We start from the raw sequence: 25,742 nt of genomic DNA, 5'->3' as shown, positions 1-25,742 counted from the left end.
ACCCTGAGTGCCGTGTCCCTCCCTGAGCCTCCCCATCTCCAGCCCCTCTCTCTGCTGCCAGCCCAGCGGTCTCTTTTCCGTCTCTCCACTCACTCCGACTGTCTCGGCACAATCTCCCTCCGCTGCCTTTTTTTTTTTTTTTTTCTAAATCATTCCCAAAACTTTCCCCCAACTTTCCCTTCCAGAGCCGGAGCCGAGCAGCCAGAGCCCGGAGCAGCCGGAGCCGAGCAGCCAGAGCCCGGAGCAGCCAGGCGAGAGATTGCCGTATCCTGGGGAGAGTGGGACGGAGCGGCGGGAGGGAGACACCGGGACTCACTCACAGCCCATACTGAGAGACCCCCGGCGCGCCATGAGACAGCCCTAGGCTGCACCGAGACAGCCCGACACACCAGCACAGCCCCGGGAAACCGAGACATGTACTCACCGTACTGCCTGACCCAGGTACCGGGGAGCGGGGGGGGGGGGGGGGGCTCATGTGTTACTTCCCGGCATTCCCCCAACTTGTATCTGCACCCCCATACCCGCCCCTTAACCCTTTGTCATCTTACACCCCATAACTACCCCCCAAACCCACTCATATACCTTCCAACTCAACTTATTATTATTATTATAACTTACACCCCATAACTACCCCCTAAGCCCACTCATGTACCTTCCAACTCAACTTATTATTATTATTATAACTTACACCCCATAACTACCCCCTAAGCCCACTCATGTACCTTCCAACTCAACTTATTATTATTATTATAACTTACACCCCATAACTACCCCCTAAGCCCACTCATATACTTTCCAACTCAACTTATTATTATTATTATAACTTACACCCCATAACTACCCCCCAAGCCCACTCATATATTTTCCAACTCAACTTACACCCCATAACTAACCCCCAAGCCCACTCATATGCCTTCCAACTCAACTTACACCCCATAACTACCCCCCAAGCCCACTCATATGCCTTCCAACTCAACTTACACCCCATAACTACCCCCCAAGCCCACTCATATGCCTTCCAACTCAACTTACACCCCATAACTACCCCCCAAGCCCACTCATATACCTTCCAACTCAACTTACACCCCATAACTGCCCCCAGCAGCCCTCACACACTGTGCAACTCATAGTACATCTCATACCCAGGCCTGAAATGACCCCATTCAGTTGTCTTACTCCCCCTTTTCTGCCCCCTTCTGCACCCATATTTTTATGAAAACTTTCCATATATATATACACACACACACACTTTTCCAGTACTGTGTATATACCTCCTCAGTATACATATCTTTCTATATTTCATTATATTTACACATGAGTAAAGAGTAAAGATAACTGCTACCCTTAGCCCTTATATCTCCCTGTCTAAACACCATATTTTGTGACCTCTAAGACACCTCATGTCCCCCTTTGCCCAGACCAACACCACATCAGCCCACTTGAGCTTCACTTACCCCTCTCTCCCAGGTACCCTCTTTTCTTACCTGAAGAACAAGCCTCTCACACCTATAAATGTGATTAATTTGATTCTCTGTCCCCTTTCTTGGGGTCTCTTCTCTCCATTTCTCACATCCTATAATCTCCCCTATTTCCCCTATTTCGTTACTGTGCCCACTCTCTCTCAGCGCCCCCATTTCCTCTCCATGTGCTTACCAAGTGGCTCTCACTCCATGGGCCAGATTCCTATTTTGTTCCATATGCCCGACGTGCTTTGTGCTGCGGCTGTCACGTACAGTCCTCTAATCCCTAGACCTCATTCTACCCGCATATATGCAACCCATACTCTCGAATGGCCCCCCAAATCACCACTATTTTGTATTTAGAGATATTTATTAAATATTAAGGTTTTATGCTGGAAACGTTCTGTAAACTGAGCCCGGCGGGAACATGTCTGAGCTAAAACTCAGTATCTCTATAAAATATATATAATAAGCCCAGTATATATATATATATATATATATATATATATATATATATAAACCTCCATCTCTCATATACCCCAATTTCCCATTGTTACCCATCATTTCACAGATGGGGCTTTTAGAATATATAATGTGTTTAAGGCAGGTAGATTCACAGGCTTGATTTATATATTTATATATTATATATATCTATATTAAATAAATTTGGGTATATATGTCTGTCTTTCTGTCCATCTCACAGTCATCTATGCATAATATCTATTGGTCAGTCATCTAAATATACACTCAGTGTAGTGCAGTATTGGGGGATGATGCCGATTTAATAACTCACAATCACGTCTTGCAGATATCCTGATAGAGGCTGAAATAACATTTATGTATATATAAATATATTGGTGCATTGAATGGACCCTTGTGCTTCTATATGATTAATACATCTATTTATCATCTATATATCTATCATATATGCATGTATATCTTATTGTGTATCCCTTACTTTATTTATCAGTTCAGTATAGAATTTTCTAATATTGCAGATATCTATCTGGCGACGTGCAAAAGTTAAATTTTTTGTGTATATATATATATTTGTATAGCATATATGTGTCTTTCTCTTTCTCTCTATATTTATTTATAAACTTTCACTATACTATTTATATGCTTCTTTCCTTTCTCAGTATACATATATTTCAGTATATTAACACATACATTGATATAGTCTATGAGCAAAGATATCTTTATTTTCAGTTCTGTAGTATTTTTTTTTAATGTGATAAAATTCATTACATTTTATAATGTATTTGACACGCAGACTTTGAATGCAGTTATATACAGGTATAGGATCTATTATCTAGAATGTTTGGGACCTGGTGATTTCCAGATAAGGGTCTTTCCGTAATTTTGATCTCTGCTATAAATCATTTTTGCGTTAAATAAACCTAATGGCATTGTTTAGTTCATATCAAGTACAAGGTACTGTTTTAATTATTACAGAGAAAAAGAAAATTCTTTTTAAAAATTAGAATTATTTGCTTATAATGGGGTCTGTAGGAGATGGCCTTCTTGTAATTCAGAGCTTTCTGGATAGCGGGTTTTCGTACCTGTACAACAGTGTAAACTGATTTTAAGGGTTTTTCTGTAGGTTTGTTGATAGTTCCCTATAGGCTATAAAACACGTACAGTGAGAGGCTGGAATATAGGGCCACAAAATGGCTACAAAATGGTTAAATAGAAAGTGTCTTGCAAAATCTGTTTTTAGTGTTTATTTAGTGTTTCTCCAGCCCTGCTTCTGGGTTCCTTAGCTATTTTCTGTTTTTTTTTTTCTTTTCATGTGAAAAATAGTAAAGGCTCAGTGTAATCATAAACATGTATAACCCCTCATATTGCTGCATATAGACTTGCAGTCTGTCATTCTCACGGATATAATACACAAGAGCCATGAATATCTAGTCGTTCATATATTACTATAAATGGTTCTTAGTGATGTCATCCGTTATAATCGGCGCTTAGTGATGTAAATTGCGTCAAATGATATTCTGATACTTGTATATTATAAAAAATAATGTGTACTTGGATGCTTATAACCTGTATAAAAGCACTCCTCTGTGAATTTTAATATTCCTGCATTTTTTACAATTATGTATATTACTTGCTATATGATTGCTCTCCAACTCCTCTTATTGATTTATATAACCCCTCCCTATAACTCCTCCTGTTGCTCCATATAACCCTCCCTAAAACGCCTATTGCTCCATATAACCCCTCCCTATAACTCCTCTTATTGCTCCATATAACCCTCCCTATAACTCCTCCCATTACTCCATATAACCCTCCCTATAACCCCTCCTATTGCTTCATACAACTCCTCCCTATAACCCCTCCTATTGCTCCATATAACCCTCCCTATAACTCCTCTTATTGCTCCATATAACCCCTCCCTATAACTCCTCCTATTGCTCCATATAACCCTCCCTATAACTCCTCCTATTGCTCCATATAACCCTCCCTATAACTCCTCCTATTGCTCCATATAACCCCTCCCTAGAACCCCTCCTATTGCTCCATATAACACTCCCGATAACTCCTCCTATTGCTCCATATAACCTCTCCCTATAACTCCTCCTATTGCTCCATATAACCCTCCCTATAACTCCTCTTATTGCTCCATATAACCCCTCCCTATAACTCCTCCTATTGCCCCATATAACCCTCCCTATAACTCCTCTTATTGCTCCATATAACCCCTCCCTATAACTCCTCCTATTGCTCCATATAACCCTCCCTATAACTCCTCCTATTGCTCCATATAACCCTCCCTATAACTCCTCCTATTGCTCCATATAACCCTCCCTATAACTCCTCCTATTGCTCCATATCACCCCTCCCTATAACTCCTCCTATTGCTCCATATAACCCCTCCCTATAACCCCTCCTATTGCTCCATATAACCCCTCCCTATAACTCCTCCTATTGCCCCATATAACCCCTCCCTATAACTCCTCCTATTGCTCCATATAACCCCTCCCTATAACCCAATGCTCCATATAGCCCCTCCCTATAACTCCTCCTATTGCTCCATATAACCCCTCCCTATAACTCCTCCTATTGCTCCATATAACCCCTCCCTATAACTCCTCCTATTGCTCCATATAACCCCTCCATATAATTCCCCCTATTGCTCTATATAACCCTCCATATAACTCCTCCTATTGCTCCATATAACCCCTCCCTATAACTCCTCCTATTGCTCTATGTAACCCTTCATATAACTCCTCCTATTGCTCCATATAACCCCTCCCTATAACTCCTCCTATTGCTCCATATAACCCTCCCTATAACTCCTCCTATTGCTCCATATAACCCTCCCTATAACTCCTCCTATTGCTCCATATAACCCTCCATATAACTACTCCTATTGCTCCATATAACTCCCGCCCCATAACTCTTCTTATTGGTCTATATAATCTCCCACTATGGGCGTATGAAATGAATTAGCCTAAGTGTGCCCCAATTCTAATAATCTATAGAAGTCAGGCAGAGGGCGCCATTTAAGGGCAAGTTGTTCCTATTTATTACCAATATGCAGGCGGTGGCTATGAGGGAATACCCTAAAGGGGGCATCTTTTGCCTCAACCCACGCGGGCAGCAGCCCATTCCCTAAGTGCCGGATGGCAGTTTGTCTGTCAGTTAGCGAGGCTTAAGGCTTCACTGTGGCATTCGCTATTAATAGCGCCGGAAGTCCGGCCACCAACAGAGCTGTCCCTGACTGGTTATTCCCATGTCCACGAGTAGAGAGGGAGAATAGCGACTGCTGATATTTCGGTAATCCCTCTCTTTCACCCTCGTGCCATTTATTTATCAAGCAGCTGCAGATTCTTTGATAAATTTGTCTGGGGATTAAACGCTATGTTGAGGACGCTGTGCCTCGAAAATGGCATTTTAATTAATTACTAATTCCCCCCCAATGTATCATTGTATAGTGCACTGCATTCATTACTGGTGTGCAGATAATGTCATTCTGCTGCAATTCATATTAGAGATGGTGTAGATACTCGGTATGGCTGTACGGGGCAGCACAGTCAGTATTACATGGTGTAGATACTCGGTATGGCTGTACGGGGCAGCACAGTCAGTATTACATGGTGTAGATACTTGGTATGGCTGTACGGGACAGCACAGTCAGTATTACATGGTGTAGATACTTGGTATGGCTGTACGGGACAGCACAGTCAGTATTACACTGTATAGATACTCAGTATGGCTGTACGGGGCAGCACAGTCAGTATTACACTGTATAGATACTCAGTATGGCTGTACGGGGCAGCACAGTCAGTATTACATTGTATAGATACTCAGTATGGCTGTACGGGGCAGCACAGTCAGTATTACACTGTATAGATACTCAGTATGGCTGTACGGGGCAGCACAGTCAGTATTACATTGTATAGATACTCAGTATGGCTGTACGGGGCAGCACAGTCAGTATTACACAGTATAGATTCTCAGTATGGCTGTACGGGGCAGCACAGTCAGTATTACATTGTATAGATACTCAGTATGGCTGTACGGGGCAGCACAGTCAGTATTACATTGTATAGATACTCAGTATGGCTGTACGGGGCAGCACAGTCAGTATTACATTGTATAGATACTCAGTATGGCTGTACGGGGCAGCACAGTCTGTATTACACTGTATAGATACTCAGTATGGCTGTACGGGGCAGCACAGTCAGTATTACACAGTATAGATTCTCAGTATGGCTGTACGGGGCAGCACAGTCAGTATTACATTGTATAGATACTCAGTATGGCTGTACGGGGCAGCACAGTCAGTATTACATTGTATAGATACTCAGTATGGCTGTACGGGGCAGCACAGTCAGTATTACATTGTATAGATACTCAGTATGGCTGTACGGGGCAGCACAGTCTGTATTACACTGTATAGATACTCAGTATGGCTGTACGGGGCAGCACAGTCAGTATTACATTGTATAGATACTCAGTATGGCTGTACGGGCAGCACAGTCAGTATTACATTGTATAGATACTCAGTATGGCTGTACGGGACAGCACAGTCAGTATTACACTGTATAGATACTCAGTATGGCTGTAGCGGGGCAGCACAGTCAGTATTACATTGTATAGATACTCAGTATGGCTGTACGGGGCAGCACAGTCAGTATTACACTGTATAGATACTCAGTATGGCTGTACGGGGCAGCACAGTCAGTATTACATTGTATAGATACTCAGTATGGCTGTACGGGGCAGCACAGTCAGTATTACACAGTATAGATTCTCAGTATGGCTGTACGGGGCAGCACAGTCAGTATTACACAGTATAGATACTCAGTATGGCTGTACGGGGCAGCACAGTCAGTATTACATTGTATAGATACTCAGTATGGCTGTACGGGGTAGCACAGTCAGTATTACACTGTATAGATACTCAGTATGGCTGTACGGGGCAGCACAGTCAGTATTACATTGTATAGATACTCAGTATGGCTGTACGGGGCAGCACAGTCAGTATTACATTGTATAGATACTCAGTATGGCTGTACGGGGCAGCACAGTCAGTATTACATTGTATAGATACTCAGTATGGCTGTACGGGACAGCACAGTCAGTATTACAGTGTATAGATTACTCAGTATGGCTGTACGGGGCAGCACAGTCAGTATTACATTGTATAGATACTCAGTATGGCTGTACGGGGCAGCACAGTCAGTATTACATTGTATAGATACTCAGTATGGCTGTACGGGGCAGCACAGTCAGTATTACATTGTATAGATACTCAGTATGGCTGTACGGGACAGCACAGTCAGTATTACAGTGTATAGATACTCAGTATGGCTGTACGGGGCAGCACAGTCAGTATTACATTGTATAGATACTCAGTATGGCTGTACGGGGCAGCACAGTCAGTATTACATTGTATAGATACTCAGTATGGCTGTACGGGGCAGCACAGTCAGTATTACATTGTATAGATACTCCTTATGGCTGTACGGGGCAGCACAGTCAGTATTACACTGTATAGATACTCAGTATGGCTGTACGGGGCAGCACAGTCAGTATTACACTGTATAGATACTCAGTATGGCTGTACGGGGCAGCACAGTCAGTATTACACTGTATAGATACTCAGTATGGCTGTACGGGGCAGCACAGTCAGTATTACACTGTATAGATACTCAGTATGGCTGTACGGGACAGCACAGTCAGTATTACACTGTATAGATACTCAGTATGGCTGTACGGGGCAGCACAGTCAGTATTACATTGTATAGATACTCAGTATGGCTGTACGGGGCAGCACAGTCAGTATAACATTGTATAGATACTCAGTATGGCTGTACGGGACAGCACAGTCAGTATTACATTGTATAGATACTCAGTATGGCTGTACGGGGCAGCACAGTCAGTATTACACTGTATAGATACTCAGTATGGCTGTACGGGGCAGCACAGTCAGTATTACATTGTATAGATACTCAGTATGGCTGTACGGGGCAGCACAGTCAGTATTACACTGTATAGATACTCAGTATGGCTGTACGGGGCAGCACAGTCAGTATAACACTGTATAGATACTCAGTGCCATTATAGAGAGCCGCAGGCCGTACACATGCTAATTATCGGGGGCCTTATGGCTATGGACATAATAACATTCCGCGCTGCTCATAGTTTGGAGGTGTTTGCATTTCGCTAAATGTGTGTTTTCTTTCCCCGAAACTTCTTATGAGTAAAAAGTATTTGGAAGGAAACACACTTCTCCTCCTCAAAGCCTTCCATCCCCTATTTCCCTATCCCACCCCCCCATCGTTCTCTCTATCGCCCCCACCTTTCTCCCTGCTCCCCCCCCCTCCTTCACCACATAACGGTTTCACCCCTTTTTCACTGCTCCCTCTCGCGCTCCCCCTGTCTCCGTCTGTGTATGTTTGGACAGGGTCCTCCGCTGCGTTCTGACCTTGCATTACCTTATCATGTGATTCCAACTTGGGTTTGGTTTATATTGCAATAATGAGCAGACACGGCGTACGAAATGAAAACACCACGTTTAACCCCAGTTCCACCGCGCCGCTGCCGGAAGGCACCCAGGCCCGCGCTCACAAAGGACACGTTCACGGCAAACTTTTTCAGACTTCACAGAATAAGTATCATTTTGGAGACAGGAGTTTCATTTTTTTGTGTTTTCAAAAGTTTTTTTTTAACATTTTTTAGAGACTAACATTTTATAGTTCTGGTATCCAAGCTTGGAGGCCCTAGCAACCATCATGTGTGGAAAAGAAGGAAGAATTAAAGACACATATCATATAAAGACTGGTTGCAAAGTCTATCATATACTTTTAAAGGGGAACCTGTCGCCCACACATAAAAAGCTGTACAGGTATAGGACCCCTTATCCAGAATGCTTGGGACCAAGGGTATTCAGGGTAAGGGGTCTTTCCGTAATTTGGATCTCCATAACTTAAGTCTACTAAAAAATCTATAAAACATTAAATTAACCTAATAGGACTGTTCTGCCCCCAATAAGGGGTAATTATATCTTAGTTGGGATCAAGTACAGGTACTGTTTTATTATTACAGAGAAAAGGGAATCATTTAACCATTAAATAAACCCAATAGGGCTGTTCTGCCCCCAATAAGGGGTAATTATATCTTAGTTGGGATCAAGTACAGGTACTGTTTTATTATTACAGAGAAAAGGGAATCATTTAACCATTAAATAAACCCAATAGGGCTGTTCTGCCCCCAATAAGGGGTAATTATATCTTAGTTGGGATCAAGTACAGGTACTGTTTTATTATTACAGAGAAAAGGGAATCATTTAACCATTAAATAAACCCAATAGGGCTGTTCTGCCCCAATAAGGGGTAATTATATCTTAGTTGGGATCAAGTACAGGTACTGTTTTATTATTACAGAGAAAAGGGAATCATTTAACCATTAAATAAACCCAATAGGGCTGTTCTGCCCCCAATAAGGGGTAATTATATCTTAGTTGGGATCAAGTACAGGTACTGTTTTATTATTACAGAGAAAAGGGAATCATTTAACCATGAAATAAACCCAATAGGGCTGTTCTGCCCCAATAAGGGGTAATTATATCTTAGTTGGGATCAAGTACAGGAAAAGGAAATCAGTTTTAAAATTCTGAATTATTTGATTAAAATGGAGTCTATGGGAGATGGGCTGTCTGTAATTCGGAGCTACTGGATAACGGGTTTCCGGATTAGGTTATCCCATATAATAAATGTCCTTTGCAAATTAAACACGAAACCCAAATCCTTTTTTTAATGAAATCATCCATACTTATATATGTTATAAATGTATTTAAAAGTCTGAGCTGTCAATCATGTAGTGCCTGCCGTTCCTCTATAGAGGCGGGGCAGGCAAAATATGATTGACAGATCAGATTTTTAATTGCTATTACTTTAACTTTCCATTCAGCACTTCCTAGATATCACCTAGGAGGCAAATATATAAGATTTTGGGGTGATACAAAGCTTTGCCTTAATAACAATGTTCACAAAATGGCGCCGGCCTGCTGGCTGTTACTGTAAATTCCAAGACTGAAGAGGAAGCAAATTAAATAATTTATATGGTGTAAGTGAAGTTTATCTTGCTCAACTCACATGATAGAAAAGGATTTGGAATGTTTTCTTAGGGTGACAGGTCCCCTTTAAGGTCCAGTCTGTTTTCAAACCCTCTGCTGTTTTATCGGATCGGGTTATCCTGAAACGTCCCCATTAGCAAAGCCACAAATGCTAAACGTTGCATTTACGCCCCATTGTGTCCACCCCTTGTTGAACAACCAGAACTATCTCAAATATATTGCGTTTAACCCATTAGGTACCAGTCCAGAATCCATTCTCAATCTCTAAAGATGTTGCCTTCTATTTTTATAGAACTTCTATTTTGGCAACACAAATTTTTCGAAAATAAACTCGTAAGGGGGAGATTTATCAACGTTTGAGTTTGTTTGTTTTTACGATTTGAGTCTTTTTTTGTGCTAAAAAAACTCTAATTTGATTTATGGTTCAAAATCGCGAATGTCTGGTATTTATTAAGTGCAAAAAAAACCCCGGTAACTCGATTGTAAACATTCGCCGTCTAAAACCTTCTCCTTTTAAAAGTTTCTATAGAAGCCAATGGGAGTAGTTCAAGGCAAAGTCAAAGGCATATTTTCAATTCAAGATCTTCGAGTTTTTGCGTTTTATTCGAGTTTGTAAACTGAAAAGGGCAGATTTATCAAAATGTGAGTTTAGAGCTTAATGCATAAAAAAAACTCACCCACGTTCCCTTTGTTCCAATGGGATTTTTTAGAAGTGAATTTATCAATTGATGAAAATTAGAGTTTACCAATCAATAAATACACTTTTTAAAATCATATATGAATAGATAGAACTTGGGATGTATTAAGCTGTAACTCACATTTGGATAGATAAATCTGCCCCGAAAATTTGAGGTCACCCCAGTTTGAGTTTTTTTAATCCCACGAGTTTACCACATTAATAAATAAGCGAGCATTCCATATGCAAGTTTATTGGATTTAGAAGAAACTAAATCAAATTCACAAATGCTAAAATTGATAAATAAGCCCATAAATTGAATAGTTTTGTACATATCATGGAAAAACCGCCAATCAAGCACTTAGAGGCTGAGATTAGATCACCACAGGAAAAAAAACCACCCTCTTTCAATTCAATTCTCTGGAATTTTTATAAGCATAGTTATTAATGGGTGAAAGTTAGAGTTCACCATTTCATGAATTTGCTTCTGAAAATTGTATAAGAATGAATAGAAAGTGGGTGAATTTTTCTGTGGTGAGTTATCACATTCTCACATTTTGATAAATCTGCCCTTTACAGACAGGGCCATAAAACGGAGAATATTTCAAAATTCCGCCTTCTTCAGTTTTTTGTTTTTTTTTTTAATAAAATTTCTATTTGGATTTCAATTTATTATGAATGTGAGTTTGCACTGACAATGTTCCTCCTCCATTTATAGAGGACTTTGACAAGTTTTTTGATGAGAATGTTGATGGGAATAACGGCGTCTGTTTCTTCAGCTGACACCTGGCAAAAACCATTATTTGCTTACGGGTGGCTGATAATTCCTTTTTTAGCCAAATATGAGGGAAAAAATGTGTTTTTTTTCTGCATTATTTATCTAGGTCCTTACATTTCAGTAAAATTCAGTAATATTCGGCTTTTTTTCAATTAAACTGCTATTCTAATAGTGATAGTAATCTCTGTTATTACAGAACATTTTTGGAAAATTTCCCTTATGGGAGGCCGATAACGTCCTTTTCAGCCAAATAGGAGAAGACAAATGTTATATTTTTCCCCATCATTGATCAAGGTCCTTGAAATTCTATAACAAATAGCAAAGTTCTCTTATAACATATAATATAATACAGGTATCGGACCCCTTATCCGGAAACCCGTTATCCAGAAAGCTCCGAATTATGGAATGGCCATCTCCCATAGACTCCATTTTAATCAAATAATTCAGAATTTTAAAACTGATTTCCTTTTTCTATGTAGAAATAAAACAGGACCTTGTAATTGATCCCAACTAAGATATAATTAATCCTTATTGGATGCAAAACAATCCTATTGGGTTTAATTAATGTTTTATTGATTTTTTAGTAGACTTAAGGTATTGAGATCCAAATTACGGAAAGACCCCTTATCCGGAATACCCTTGGTCCCGAGCATTCTGGATAATGGGTCCTATACCTGTATTATAATACAGGTATAGGACCCATTATCCAGAATCCTCGGGACCAAGGGTATCCGTAATTTTGATCTCCATACCTTAAGTCAACTAAAAAATCAATAAAACATTAATTAAACCCAATAGGATTGTTTTGCATCCAACAAGGATCAATCATACCTTAATTGGTATCAAATACAATGTACAGTTTTATTATTACAGAGATAAAGGTAATACATTTGAAAAATCGGAATTATTTGATTAAAATAAAGTCTATGGGAGACAGGCTTTCCGTAATTCGGAGATTTCTGGATAACGGGTTTCCGGATAACGGATCCCATACCTGTAATAATATAATATCACAAAGTTCTCTTATTCCGGAACATTTTCAGAAATGTTTCTTATGGGTTGCCGATAACAGGATTTCTTTAGCCAAATTAGGAGAATTTTTTTTCTCCATTATTTATTGAGGTCCTTGAAATTTGATCGTAAATCAAGGGATTTCAAGAAAACGTCTGTTCTGACAGTGCGGAGTAATTTCTCTTATTCCAGAACATTTTTGGAAAATGTCCCTTATGGGAGGCCGATAACGTCCTTTTTAGCCAAATAGGAGAAGAAAAATGTTATATTTTTCCCCGTCATTGATCAAGGTCCTTGAAATTCTATAACAAATAAAGTGGTTTCAGTGAAATTTGATTATTTAATTCAACTTCTATTACAACAGTGAAGGTCATTTCTCTTATTCCAGAACATTTTTGGAAAATTTTCCTTGTGGGAGGCCGATAACGTCCTTTTTAGCCAAATAGGAGAAGAAAAATTTTTTGATCAAGGTCCTTGAAATTCTATAACAAATAGCAAAGTTCTCTTATAATATATAATATAACAAAGTTCTCTTATTCCGGAACATTTTCAGAATTTTTTCTTATGGGTTGCCGATAACAGGCTTTTTTTAGCCAAATTAGGAGAATTTTTTTCTCCGTTATTTATTGAGGTCCTTGAAATTCGGTCGTAAATCAAGGGATTTCAAGAAATCTTCTGTGCGGAGTAATTTCTCTAATTCCAGAACATTTTTGAAAATTTCCCTTATGGGAGGCCAATAACGTCGGCCTTCTCCAAATAGGAGAAGAAAAATGTTCTATTTTTCCCCATCATTGATCAAGGTCCTTGAAATTCTATAACAAATAAAGGGATTTCAGTGAAATTTGATTATTTAATTCAACTTCTATTACAACAGTGAAGGTCATTTCTCTTATTCCAGAACATTTTTGGAAAATTTCCCTTGTGGGAGGCCGATAACGTCCTTTGTATCCAAAAAGGAGATTTTTTTTTTTATATTATTCTCCATAATTTATCAAGGTCCTTGATATTCTATAAAAGTAAAGGGATAAGAGCAAAATTTGATTATTTCAATTCAATTTCTGTTCCGACAGAGACAGTAATTTATCTTTTTTCCCCGAAAATTTTTCGCCGTGGTGGTAAATAAGGAGTCTTTGGGATAATGAGAAGTTAGGGGACTGTTATTCGCATTCAGTGCTGCCGGTTTGGCCAGTATTTGCTTTTGCAGATATTACCGCGGGCAAATTTCCATTGGGAAATGACTAAAAGTCTTTTCAATGGGCGCACAAGGCAACGATCCGGCACCCTCCTGGCAGGGGAAGAAATAGTCCGGGCAGTGCAGACAGGCGCATTAGCACGTGGGGTAAGAGAACGACATGCTGACAGTTACAGATAGAATAATAAGCACATAGATAAAATAACAAATGGATGGAACAACATGTGGACAGATAGAATAATATGCAGGGAGATTTCATCGCCTGCAGACAGAGATAATGATAGCCGGAGAGCCCTAGTACCAACCAGTTAAACACGCAGCCATAATGAACTGGAGGCACAGCGGAACCGTTTAATATTTATTTGGCCGTGGAAAGAACTGCCGGTGATGCTTATACAAGCCTGCATTTCAGTGTCACTTTGTAAATCACCCTCGGCGTTTGTTAAAAAAAAACATTGGCAACATCAATGATAATTATGTTGGCAACATAGGGCGCAATAGTACAGGTATAGGAAATCCATTATCTGGAAACCTGTTATCCAGAAAGTTCCGATTTATGGTAAGGCCATTTCCTAGGACTCTGTTATAATCAAATAATTGCAGTTTTTAAAAAATTATTTCCTTTATCTCTGTAATAAAGAAGAATATTGTACTTGATCCCAACTAAGATATCATTTATACTTATTGGGGACAAAACAGTAATATTGGGTTTATTTAATGTTAATATGATGTTAATATAATGTTAATATGATGTCTTAGTAGACTTATAGAATGAAGATCCAAACTACGAATGGCTCCTTATCCAGAAAACCCCAGGTCCTAAGCATTATGGATAAAAGGTCCCATGCAGAATAATGCAGAACCCCATAACCAAGAGCCATATAATAGTACATATAGTTATAGCTATATATTAAATACTGGTGTAGTCCAGAATGTAATAATCTATACAGCTGTATAATATCCAATAGCCATATAATACACAAGAGCCAGTCATTGCTGTTCGTCAGTTAATATTAAATAAATATTAAATACTGGTGTAGTTCAGAATGTAATAATATATACAGCTGTATAATATCCAATAGCCATATAATACACAAGAGCCAGTCATTGCTGTTCGTCAGTTAATATTAAATAAATATTAAATACTGGTGTAGTCCAGAATGTAATAATATATACAGCTGTATAATATCCAATAGCCATCAGTTATAATCTGTTATATGGTCCTGGAACTCCTCGGTGACTTATGATATCCTTATATTTTCCAATAGGGGGTACTTTATTCACTATATGATATATACAGCTGTATACTAACCAAGAGCCATATAATAATATACATAGTAATACATATAGTTATAACCATGCATAGAACAGTACATACAGCTACATCCCATAATGTAATAATATATACAGCTATATAATAACCAAGGGCCATCTTAGTTGGGGTCAAATACTATCTACTGTTTTGTTAATACAGAGAAAAAAGGAATCATTTTTAACAAATTGAATTATTCACTTATAATGGAGTCTATTAGAAATAGCCTTTCTGTAATTCAGAATCATTTTCCGTATAATGGATCCTATACCTTTAATAGTAAGCACACAGCTGTATGATAACCCAGAGCCATTTAATAAAGCATGCAGCTGTATAATAACCCAGAATTATATTATAGCACATACAGCTATATAGTAACTCAATATAATAAAACATATGGCTATACCGGTGTAATAATGCAGTTAACAAATACATTTATTTATTTATATATAATATATTATATAAATAACCCTTAGATATATAATAATAGAACACACAGCTATGTATTAGCCTAGTTATATAGTAATAGATACAGCTGTGTTATAACCAAGAGCCATATAATAAAACTTACGGCTGCATATTGTCCCAGAAGCAAACATACAGCTATATACCATTCAGAGCCAGATACTCATAGGTTCTGCCTTGTAGTAACACAGAGACTATTTGGTGAAAGCCTTTAGGCCTTTGGTTATCCCTCTCTTTGAACATCTCCAAGGCCTTTTTGTTATACAAAGATTGGGACTGGGGTACCTGGGGCCCACTGGAGAACCCAACTTCACGGGCCTACCACAACCCCTTCCCCCCACCTCGGCCCCCTCTCCCCGCTACCATGGTAGGAGAACAGGGCACAGGTAGCGCTCAGGGCCCACTGGGATTTTTCCCGGTTTTCCTGTGTGGCGGCAGGGTTCTGTGTTGGGTGCAATGGGGAGAGACACTGGCAGGCTGTAGCTGTCGCACACTTGTGTAAGCTCACCTGTAGCACTGTGTGTGCTTGTGCAGGTAGGCTTGCCGGGGAGTGAGGCCGGGGTTAGCTGAGGGCAGGGGCCAGGTAACAAAGCACAGCAAGGAATGCGGATAACTTGTACAGTGGGGCTGTTATTAATAGTACTGGGCCCGGGGCAAAACTCCCTGTGTGGGGTCCCATTATTTCTAATTTAACCTGAAGCTTTAAAGCAGTTATCAAATTACACTACCCAGCATCCACTCAGCCAGCTCCAACAGCTGGGGGCTACACAGCTTGTGTTATAGATCATAGCTTGCCTTACTACACACACTTTCCTACAGTTATAGTCCCATCGTCAACACAGTTTTGCCTTACTATACACACGTTCCGACAGTTAGAGCCCCATTCCTGACACTCTCTTGCCTTACTGTACACATCGGTACTGTACACATCGGTACTGTACCCTCGGTTGCAGCCCCCTCCCCAGCACCATTGCCGTACTATACACACACTGTCCTACAGCTGCATGCAGTACATACCTCAGTGCTATAAAGAAAAAAGATACTAATAGGTAATAGTGTGTTTATGATAACATACCTATAGCTACAGACATGCATAGCCTATAGTAACTAAGTGCTTGTCTAAACCCAGGGTCGGACTGGGCTAACAGGACACTGGGAAAAAACCCAGTGGGTCCCGGCCCTCATGGGCCCTACCCACGCAGACCCGATCCCTGCCTGCCCTCTGCCATTGCTCGCCCAATGCCCTCCTTCCCCTGATCGCGTGGGAGGGAAGGGGCTGGCAGTAGGTTAGGGGTGAGTGGCAGGGGCCCCAGAGGGGGTGTAGGGGCCCCTGGGGTAGCAGCCCTAGTGGATCTCAAACACCCCAGTCTGACCCATAAGTGCCTAACCCTAAGTGCTTAATAAAACATGTCTATAGCTACGGGCCCTGTATGGCCGTATCTGTATTTGTGAGGGGTTTTTTTTCAGTTTAAATCTCAAAATTTTACTGGAATTTACCTCAAATGTTTGCTTAGTTATTAAAAACAAAATTGCATAAAAAAACTAGATCAAATTAAACCGTGGAAAAAAGAAACTCAAATGCATCAAATTCATATTCTTGTTATTTTTAATGGGTCTACAAACGCTTACATTTTTTTTCAAAAATGTGAAAAACCTGAATTAAAAAAATACACATCTATTTTGCCCAGGGCAACTATATGAACTGGGAAGCTTTTAGATGCTGAGCATTTACATTTTTTTTTTTGCACTTCGTCTCAAACATTCAGGTTTTTTTGGAAACCATCATTTGAATTTGCCTAAAAAATGAAAATTATGGAAATAGTTCAAGTTCGAACGTTGATAAATGACCCTCTGTATTATATAATAGCATAACGGTAACTATGGAGATGCTCAGTGTAAAGTCTTGCGGGGAACCAGTTTTTGAAACTGGACCCGCATTTCTACCCCCTTGGACCCACTAGCCAACCCACAACTGCCTTATCCACAACCCAATCCACGATCCAGGGTCGGAAAATACCAGGTGGGCCCCAGCGGCCCAGACCCGACCCTATTGCGGCCTCCAATGTGCTCCCCTGACGCATTTCACATACGTGGTGGGGGGTTTAGGGGTGTGCGGCGGTGGCCCCTGCGGGAGACGTGGCCGGAGGAGGCACCTTGGGAGGTGGCAGCCTTGGTGGGCCCTGCACCCCCCAGTCCGACCCTGCACGACTCACAGACCACCATTAAACAGAAAGTACTTTTGCTGTAAAACCGGAAGTGACGTCATCAGAAGTGGGCGGAGGAAGGGAAGAAAAAACATTTAAATAGGAGTAAAATATAGATAATAAAAAATAGATTAGAGCCACAACACAACCCCGCATCTATACCCGCTGCTCAGTACTGTATAATATCACCCCTATAGGCAACTCTGACTTTAAAAAGGCACAGTATAGTATCAATGCAAACAAACGGAGAACGCGAGGCATTATACCCCATGGTATGGCATTCCCCGCATTAGTGGTTATTTTGCAGCCACCCCTTCCCTTTAGTGTGACCCACTGAGGGGCAAAGGTTGGAGGTGCTAGAGAATATGGGATTGCTCCCCTGAGGAGTGGGGGCCTTTTTGAAGCTGATTAAAAGCCCATTCATTATTGATAAAGGCAAAGGGGGAACATGAGGACCAGTGAAGAATTGGAAGGAATAAAGCCTGAATAATTCATGGTGCGAAGAGAGCATTCTTGGAAAAGGGCTTGGGCAGTGGCAGTGCCAACCTCCCATCACACACTCATATGGGCTCATACACACGCTACTATCCCATGGCCTGTATACTCAGCACGGGGGCAGTGCAGGCAGCAGCAGGAGCACTAGTCTCCCCTCATACACCCCAATTTGTATACACAGTACAGCCATGACGGTGCCAGCCTCCCCTCCTGCTGCACGCACACATAACATATAAAATAGCTCAGGTGCAGTACAGGCAGCAGCAGTGCCAGCGTCCATCTTCACAAGCATGTCTGGAGTTTCAATGCTGTGTGTGCAGTCACAGTTGGCAGTGCCAGGGTATGTGTGTGTGTGTTTGCATGAGAGGGAAGAGGGCTAAATGCTATTCTGGTCATTACCATTTGAATAATGTGCCCGTCTCTCTTCGCTGCCCAGCTGGATCCTGGCCACTTGAAAGTCCAGCAGCTTATCTGGTATTGGCACTGAGGCTGGAATAGGACAACAGTGCTCTCAGGAGCTGGGTGACTGTTATTAGGTGTTAAAGGGACAATAATGCACTTGTGCTGTGTTACCATAATAAGAGTTTATTGGCCACTGTAGCTCTCAGTAGTTAGGTTATTGTTATAAGATTTCCAGTGGAAAAATATACCACTCCTTTCTATTACAGTTATACGCGGCGCCGCCCCTCTGGGGAGGGATCCCAGTAATATCTGCGCATTTATACGGCCCCTTTCTATTACAGTTATACGCGGCGCCGCCCCTCTGGGGAGGGATCCCAGTAATATCTGCGCATTTATACGACCCCTTTCTATTACAGTTATACAGGCGCCGCCCCTCTGGGGAGGGATCCCAGTAATATCTGCGCATTTATACGCCCCCTTTCTATTACAGTTATACGCGGCGCCGCCCCTCTGGGGAGGGATCCCAGTAATATCTGCGCATTTATACGGCCCCTTTCTATTACAGTTATACGCGGCGCCGCCCCTCTGGGGAGGGATCCCAGTAATATATGCGCATTTATACGGCCCCTTTCTATTACAGTTATACGCGGCGCCGCCCCTCTGGGGAGGGATCCCAGTAATATCTGCGCATTTATACGGCCCCTTTCTATTACAGCTATACGCGGCGCCGCCCCTCTGGGGAGGGATCCCAGTAATATCTGCGCATTTATACGGCCCCTTTCTATTACAGTTATACGCGGCGCCGCCCCTCTGGGGAGGGATCCCAGTAATATCTGCGCATTTATACGGCCCCTTTCTATTACAGCTATACGCGGCGCCGCCCCTCTGGGGAGGGATCCCAGTAATATCTGCGCATTTATACGGCCCCTTTCTATTACAGTTATTCACTGTACATGCTTTTATTGTGTGTGCTCTACAGGGCAGATTTATCAAGGGTCAAATTTTTCTGATTTACAATTAAGTTTATTGATATTGCTAAATTTTTGCTAAAAGACTTTGCCAGCTAATTAGATAAAATCCATTTTACCATAACGGCCTAAAATCAGTTCAAAATGTTCTTCAAGCTTCGAGAACATCTAAAGGAATACATGTCAGGAAACTAAAAGAAAATGTCACCTTGTTTTAACATGGTTAAAAGCTGAAAAAAAATTCCAGTTCAAATATTTGAAAAAAGAGATCTGTGAAACTGCTCTTCGTATTAATCTATTCTCCAGTATGTAGAGGTTACGTCTGTTCATAAGTTTGAGACTTTCATGGGAAGACTAATTTACCAAAAATCAAACTGTCAAAAAAATGTTTTTTCTAATTTGAAGAACTTGAAAATCTTGAATTTCAAAAAACTCGACTGCCTAAAAACATAAAATAACTTGATCACCGTTTAATCTCAAATTAATCTCAAAAACTCAAATTGAACAATAGATTGATTTTTGTTACTACAGCTTTCATTGACTTCATTAGCTTTCAGCTGCCGGATTTTTGTATTCTTAATAAATCTTGAAAATTTGAGTATCAGAAATTCAAATTTTTCGATCATTTGCAAAGAATTTATTTGTGGTTACAAAAAAAATCAAATGTAAATGTTGCTACATCTGCCCCTAGGCTGCAAATTTCCTCTAATACTGTATATTAGTTGTAATTGAAATGAATTCTGTAGAAACTGTGGAAAGTTTGTCAGTTTTGTAAAATGTTTTGTCAGTTTTGTAAAATGTTTTGTAAATTTGCTCAAAAAAGAAATTGTTAGATCCTAAATTTTACAATTCACATTAGACTGGGTACACATTTTATAAATTGTATTGCCAGGTAAATCCATGGAATATACGGAATTCTTGGCTAGAGTGGAAATTGAATGAGTATTTAAACCCAGATTACTGTTTTGACCGCAGAGAATTGATTTTGGTGATTTTGAATCAAATAATTGTAGCAACTTTTGACCCAAATTTTCTTTTTCCGTAAACGCTGTTTCAATTTGAGACCGAACACTGTTGTTGTCTCCTTTTTTGCCCACCTTTTGTTTTCTGCTTGATCCTTGCAGAATGTTCTAGATCAGAGGATGCGGGCTCAAGATAGAGCCGTTATTTGTTGGTTTTTCATTTCATACTTTCTTTCTTTAGTTCTCTATTTTCTCTTGTGTCTCTTTTCCTCTCCCCCGACAAATGTTTCCCTCTCTCTTATTCCATCCCGTACTTGATTCTTTTATTCTACCTTCCTGCTTTTCTTGTGCTTTTTCTTACTCGCTCAGTTTCTTTCTCAGATCGATTCTCTCCGAGCCCCAACTCCCTCACAAACTGATTTTCCTTTATCATTCTCTTCTTTGTGTGCTTCTCGTTTACTTTTCTAGTTGTCTGTTTTTGCCAGTTTAATTTTTTTTTCTTTTTACTCATTCCCTCTTTCTCTTTTCCTATCGCAGTCTTGTTTCTCCTCTCATCCTCTCACATATTCTCACATTCTCCATTCCAGCAAATCATTAATTCTCTCTTTCTAATTCTCCATCGCAAACCCTTCTGTACCCTATCACTCACGCGTTTGCTTGTTATTGCCTTGTTATCTTACTCATTTACTCCCTCTCTCAATATCAAGCTCCCTTTTTCATCTCAGGTCTGTTTTGCTTCTTAATCACTATGCTTCTTCCTTCTTACTCAGTCACTCACTCATTCTCTTATTTTCCCTTTTACACCATCTTAGTCAGTTTCCTGCACTCACGTTACTCAGCTGCTCGCTTCTCCTTTATTGACACCATTGGACTGACTCACTCTTGCTTCTCCTATCGCCCTTCTTGCTCGGTTTCACCCTTACACACTCACTTACAATCCTGTACCCCTAATGCCCTCTCTTTGTATTGTAGAAACAGACTCACTGTTAGCTCCTCGCTCATTTATTTGCCACGTAAAGTCCATGTGATGTCATGGGGGCCCTATACTTTGAGAGTGTGGCACCCATAGGCAAGTTCTAAATGTGGTACATGAACTCACTCGTGCCTCAAATGCCTTGACTTTGAGTAACAATCACAAGAGGAATCTTTCTATTTTGGCTTCTTCTCTCTTGAGACGCTTCTTTCCTCCATCTCCCTTTTCACTCTCTTTCTGCCTCTTTCTCTCTTTTTCATCAGTCACTCACTTCATTCTCCCCTTTATTATATGTCACGTCTCGTACTCTCCCTCTCACACCCTTCTCCCCTCTGTCTCTTGGTGTTTTTTTATTTCCTTTCCCTCTCTCTCGCTCTCCCTCCATCCTGTTTGATTTCCTGTATTGGCGCTCAACCTACTCTGTACTGAGAGGATATGTTTCTCCAGGGACAAACAAACTCCCGGCTCTCCAGCTGTTGCTGAACTACAACTCAGCTAAGTTAGCCTGCTGGCCATGGCACTGGGAATGTTACAGGTAGATTAACAAAGGATTTAACAACGCCAACTCTTTTGTTTTTGTTTTCATGTAACTTTTTAAGAAAAGCATCCCTTTTCCTTTCCCGCCCCCCCAATTAATCCTCTGTCTCCATCTCTCTATAAATATAAATTTCAAAATATAAATATCATTTCAGTTCGTTACTCTTTCATCCCTATTTCCAACGTAGATCTTTCTTACGGCTCGTAGGCCCAACAAAATAACTTGTATCTCTGCAAAACCCTTTCTACTCAAATGTATTATATTTATAAGAGTCGTTCCCCCCCCCATCCCTGAGCTACTGCTCCGCACTCAGTGGCCTGGGGTTTGTGGCAGAAAACCAGAGACAGAACAAAAACCAAATGCAGAGAAACCCACACAAAAGTATGGGGAGTGGGGGAGTGTTTAGGTTAAAATTGGGTACAGGGTGTGTGTACCTGATATCTTAAAAACAGGAAAAAAAAAAAGGGAAAAATTAGGTGGGGTAACAAAAGTGCTTTTAAATGCATCCAGACCACGTCAGGATTGGCAGGGAGACCGACTGACACAGCTGAGATCTGTTGCGGTTCACCACTGCCAAAAGTCCACTGCGGTTTTTCGCAGCCAATCAGCATGCGAGGTTTCGTCAGGGACGCCCACTATTTTGGGGGGCCCCAGTCCTGGGAGAGTGGAGGTGGTTGTTAGAAAGGTTGGGAGCAGACTTTAAAATTTTTTTTTTTGTATTTCATAAACCTCAATTGTGCATTTTTTTCCTCCTCATTTTGGGTGGGGGGGTGATATTTGGAGAAAGTGAGATAGGGGGGTGCTGCTAGGATGTGTGGCGCATGGGAGGGGTATGAGGATTACTTTGGGGAGATGGATTGGAATATGGGGGGGGGGTATTTTTTTTAGCTGCGCCAAGTTGGCTGCATAAAAACCTGTCTGGCTTTTTCTCCTCTTTTTCCTTTTTCACCATCAGTCCATCCTTTACGCCTCCTTTATCTCTCCCTTTGTCCTGATTCTTTCATCCCTTCCTTTTTGTCTTTTGCCCTTTTTTCTTATTCTTCCTCTCCGTTATTCTTATTTTTCCTCTCCATTTTTCTGTTCTCCTCCTTTTTCTTCTCCCCGTCTGTCGTCCTTCTTGTTTTTTCGCCGAGCCTCATCAAAAATGTCTGAAACTTTTATCTGTTATTTCATATTTATTCCTAAATCTCATTAAAAAAAGGAAATCGGAATCCCCATTTGCTTGCGATTCTGCTCGATCACAAATGAAACGTCTAGAAACATAAAGAAAATATAAATAGGAAAACAGCGATTAAAAAAATATTATATATATAGTTTTTATATTACTATATATATATATTACATTATAAATGTAATGATCAGAAAAACTTTTGCATTAAAAATAATTGTAATTTATGTAAAATATATTAATTATATTTAATTTTCATTATTTTGCATTTCCTCCCAGCAGTATATTATAGTAGTATGGGATCCTTTATGTGGAAACCCATTATACCCATTATACATAAGGCTCAGAACTCCATCAACTAATTCAGAATTTTAAACCATATTTCCCTTTTCTCTGTAATAATAAAACAGTACCTGTACTTGATCCCAACTAAGATATAATTACCCCTTATTGGGGGCAGAACAGCCCTATTGGGTTTATTTAATGGTTAAATGATTCCCTTTTATCTGTAATAATAAAACAGTACCTGTACTTGATCCCAACTAAGATATAATTACCCCTTATTGGGGCAGAACAGCCCTATTGGGTTTATTTAATGGTTAAATGATTCCCTTTTCTCTGTAATAATAAAACAGTACCTGTACTTGATCCCAACTAAGATATAATTACCCCTTATTGGGGCAGAACAGCCCTATTGGGTTTATTTCATGGTTAAATGATTCCCTTTTCTCTGTAATAATAAAACAGTACCTGTACTTGATCCCAACTAAGATATAATTACCCCTTATTGGGGCAGAACAGCCCTATTGGGTTTATTTAATGGTTAAATGATTCCCTTTTCTCTGTAATAATAAAACAGTACCTGTACTTGATCCCAGCTAAGATATAATTACCCCTTATTGGGGGCAGAACAGCCCTATTGGGTTTATTTAATGGTTAAATGATTCCCTTTTCTCTGTAATAATAAAACAGTACCTCCATACTACAAATTATTGAAGTATGGAGATCCAAATTACAGAAAGACTCATTATCTGGAAAACCCCAGGTCCCGAGCATTCTGGATAACAGGTTTCATACCAGTAATAAAAAACTAAGAAGGGGTAAGTATTAGTTACTATAGACAAAAATGTTTTCATACGAATGCGCCCTAAAGTGCTTTTATTACTATTGAACAAACTAGAGAGTGCGTTATTTTCAGCTAGAATAGCCAAAGCAGCACACTTTCTCTCAGAATTTAGTTTCACATTAAAGGAAAACTATACCCCTGACAAATGTAGGTCTATGAAAAAATATATTGTATGAAACAGCTCATGTAAATAAACTATTTTCATAAAATGGTTTCGGGTAAGATTCAGCCTTTTTCAGCAGGATTCAGATTAGAAAGAATCCATGGTCCCGGCCGAACCAAATCCGAATCCTTCACGTGACTTTTTGTCACATAAACACGGAAGCTGAAAATTACTCGCACACTACTTCCTGTTACAATTAGAGCTGCATTATTTCTGATCATGTGATCTCTGAGGGAGCACACAGCCCATCACAAAATGGTGGCTCAAGGGAATGGATGCAAAAGGGCAATATTTACTGATAAATATAAAGGTATGGGACCTGTTATCCAGAATGCTCGTGACCTGGGGTTTTCCGGATAAGGGATCTTTCCGTAATTTGGATCTCCATAACTTAAGTCTGCTAAAAACCCAATAGGCTTGTTTTGCTTCCAATAAGGGGTAATTATATCTTAGTTGGGATCAAGTACAGGTACTGTTTTATTATTACAGAGAAAAGGGAATCGTTTAACCATTAAATAAACCCAATAGGGCTGTTCTGCCCCAATAAGGGGTAATTATATCTTAGTTGGGATCAAGTACAGGTACTGTTTTATTATTACAGAGAAAAGGGAATCATTTAACCATTAAATAAACCCAATAGGGCTGTTCTGCCCCAATAAGGGGTAATTATATCTTAGTTGGGATCAAGTACAGGTACTGTTTTATTATTACAGAGAAAAGGGAATCATTTAACCATTAAATAAACCCAATAGGGCTGTTCTGCCCCCAATAAGGGGTAATTATATCTTAGTTGGGATCAAGTACAGGTACTGTTTTATTATTACAGAGAAAAGGGAATCATTTAACCATTAAATAAACCCAATAGGATTGTTTTGCTTCCAATAAGGGGTAATTATATCTTAGTTGGGATCAAGAACAAGGTACTGTTTTATAATTACAGAGAAAAAGGGAATCATTTTTAAAAATTAGAATTATTTGGTTATAATGGAGTCTATGGGAGATGGCCTTTCCGATAATGGGTTTCCGGATAAGGGGTCCCATACCTGTATTTCAGTTTGGTGAGATTTATTAATAGGCCTCTTAACTTGATATAAACTCTGTGTTGGGAAAGAATTCATTCTGAGGGTATAGTTTTCATTTAGTACAAATTCTAGGTCCATGGATCCGGTTTAATCACATCACCATTCGCAGAGCAGTGAGGCGTAATGATCTAGCGGTCCTGATGTTAAAGAGTCGGTGGTTGAGGAGATTGTTCCCTA

At 40.1% G+C, this 25,742-nt stretch overlaps 1 protein-coding gene across 3 annotated transcripts in view; it reads left to right on the top strand.

Moving 5' to 3' along the window:
- The window catches only part of nfix (nuclear factor I/X (CCAAT-binding transcription factor)), a 138,506-nt gene that overhangs the window by 15,324 nt on the left and 97,440 nt on the right, over positions 1-25,742 (top strand). For all 3 annotated transcript variants that reach the window (XM_012953147.2, XM_031897662.1, XM_031897661.1), the window contains exon 2: positions 186-441. In XM_012953147.2, the coding sequence (XP_012808601.2) occupies positions 186-441 (256 nt within the window). The remainder of the gene's footprint in view (positions 1-185; positions 442-25,742) is intronic.

The sequence above is a fragment of the Xenopus tropicalis genome, chromosome 3, assembly GCF_000004195.4.
Source record: "Xenopus tropicalis strain Nigerian chromosome 3, UCB_Xtro_10.0, whole genome shotgun sequence".
In the NCBI taxonomy this organism is placed as follows: domain Eukaryota; kingdom Metazoa; phylum Chordata; class Amphibia; order Anura; family Pipidae; genus Xenopus; species Xenopus tropicalis.
The sequence above is the reverse complement of the archived record's forward strand: the minus strand, read 5'-3'. Positions and strand labels throughout refer to the sequence as shown.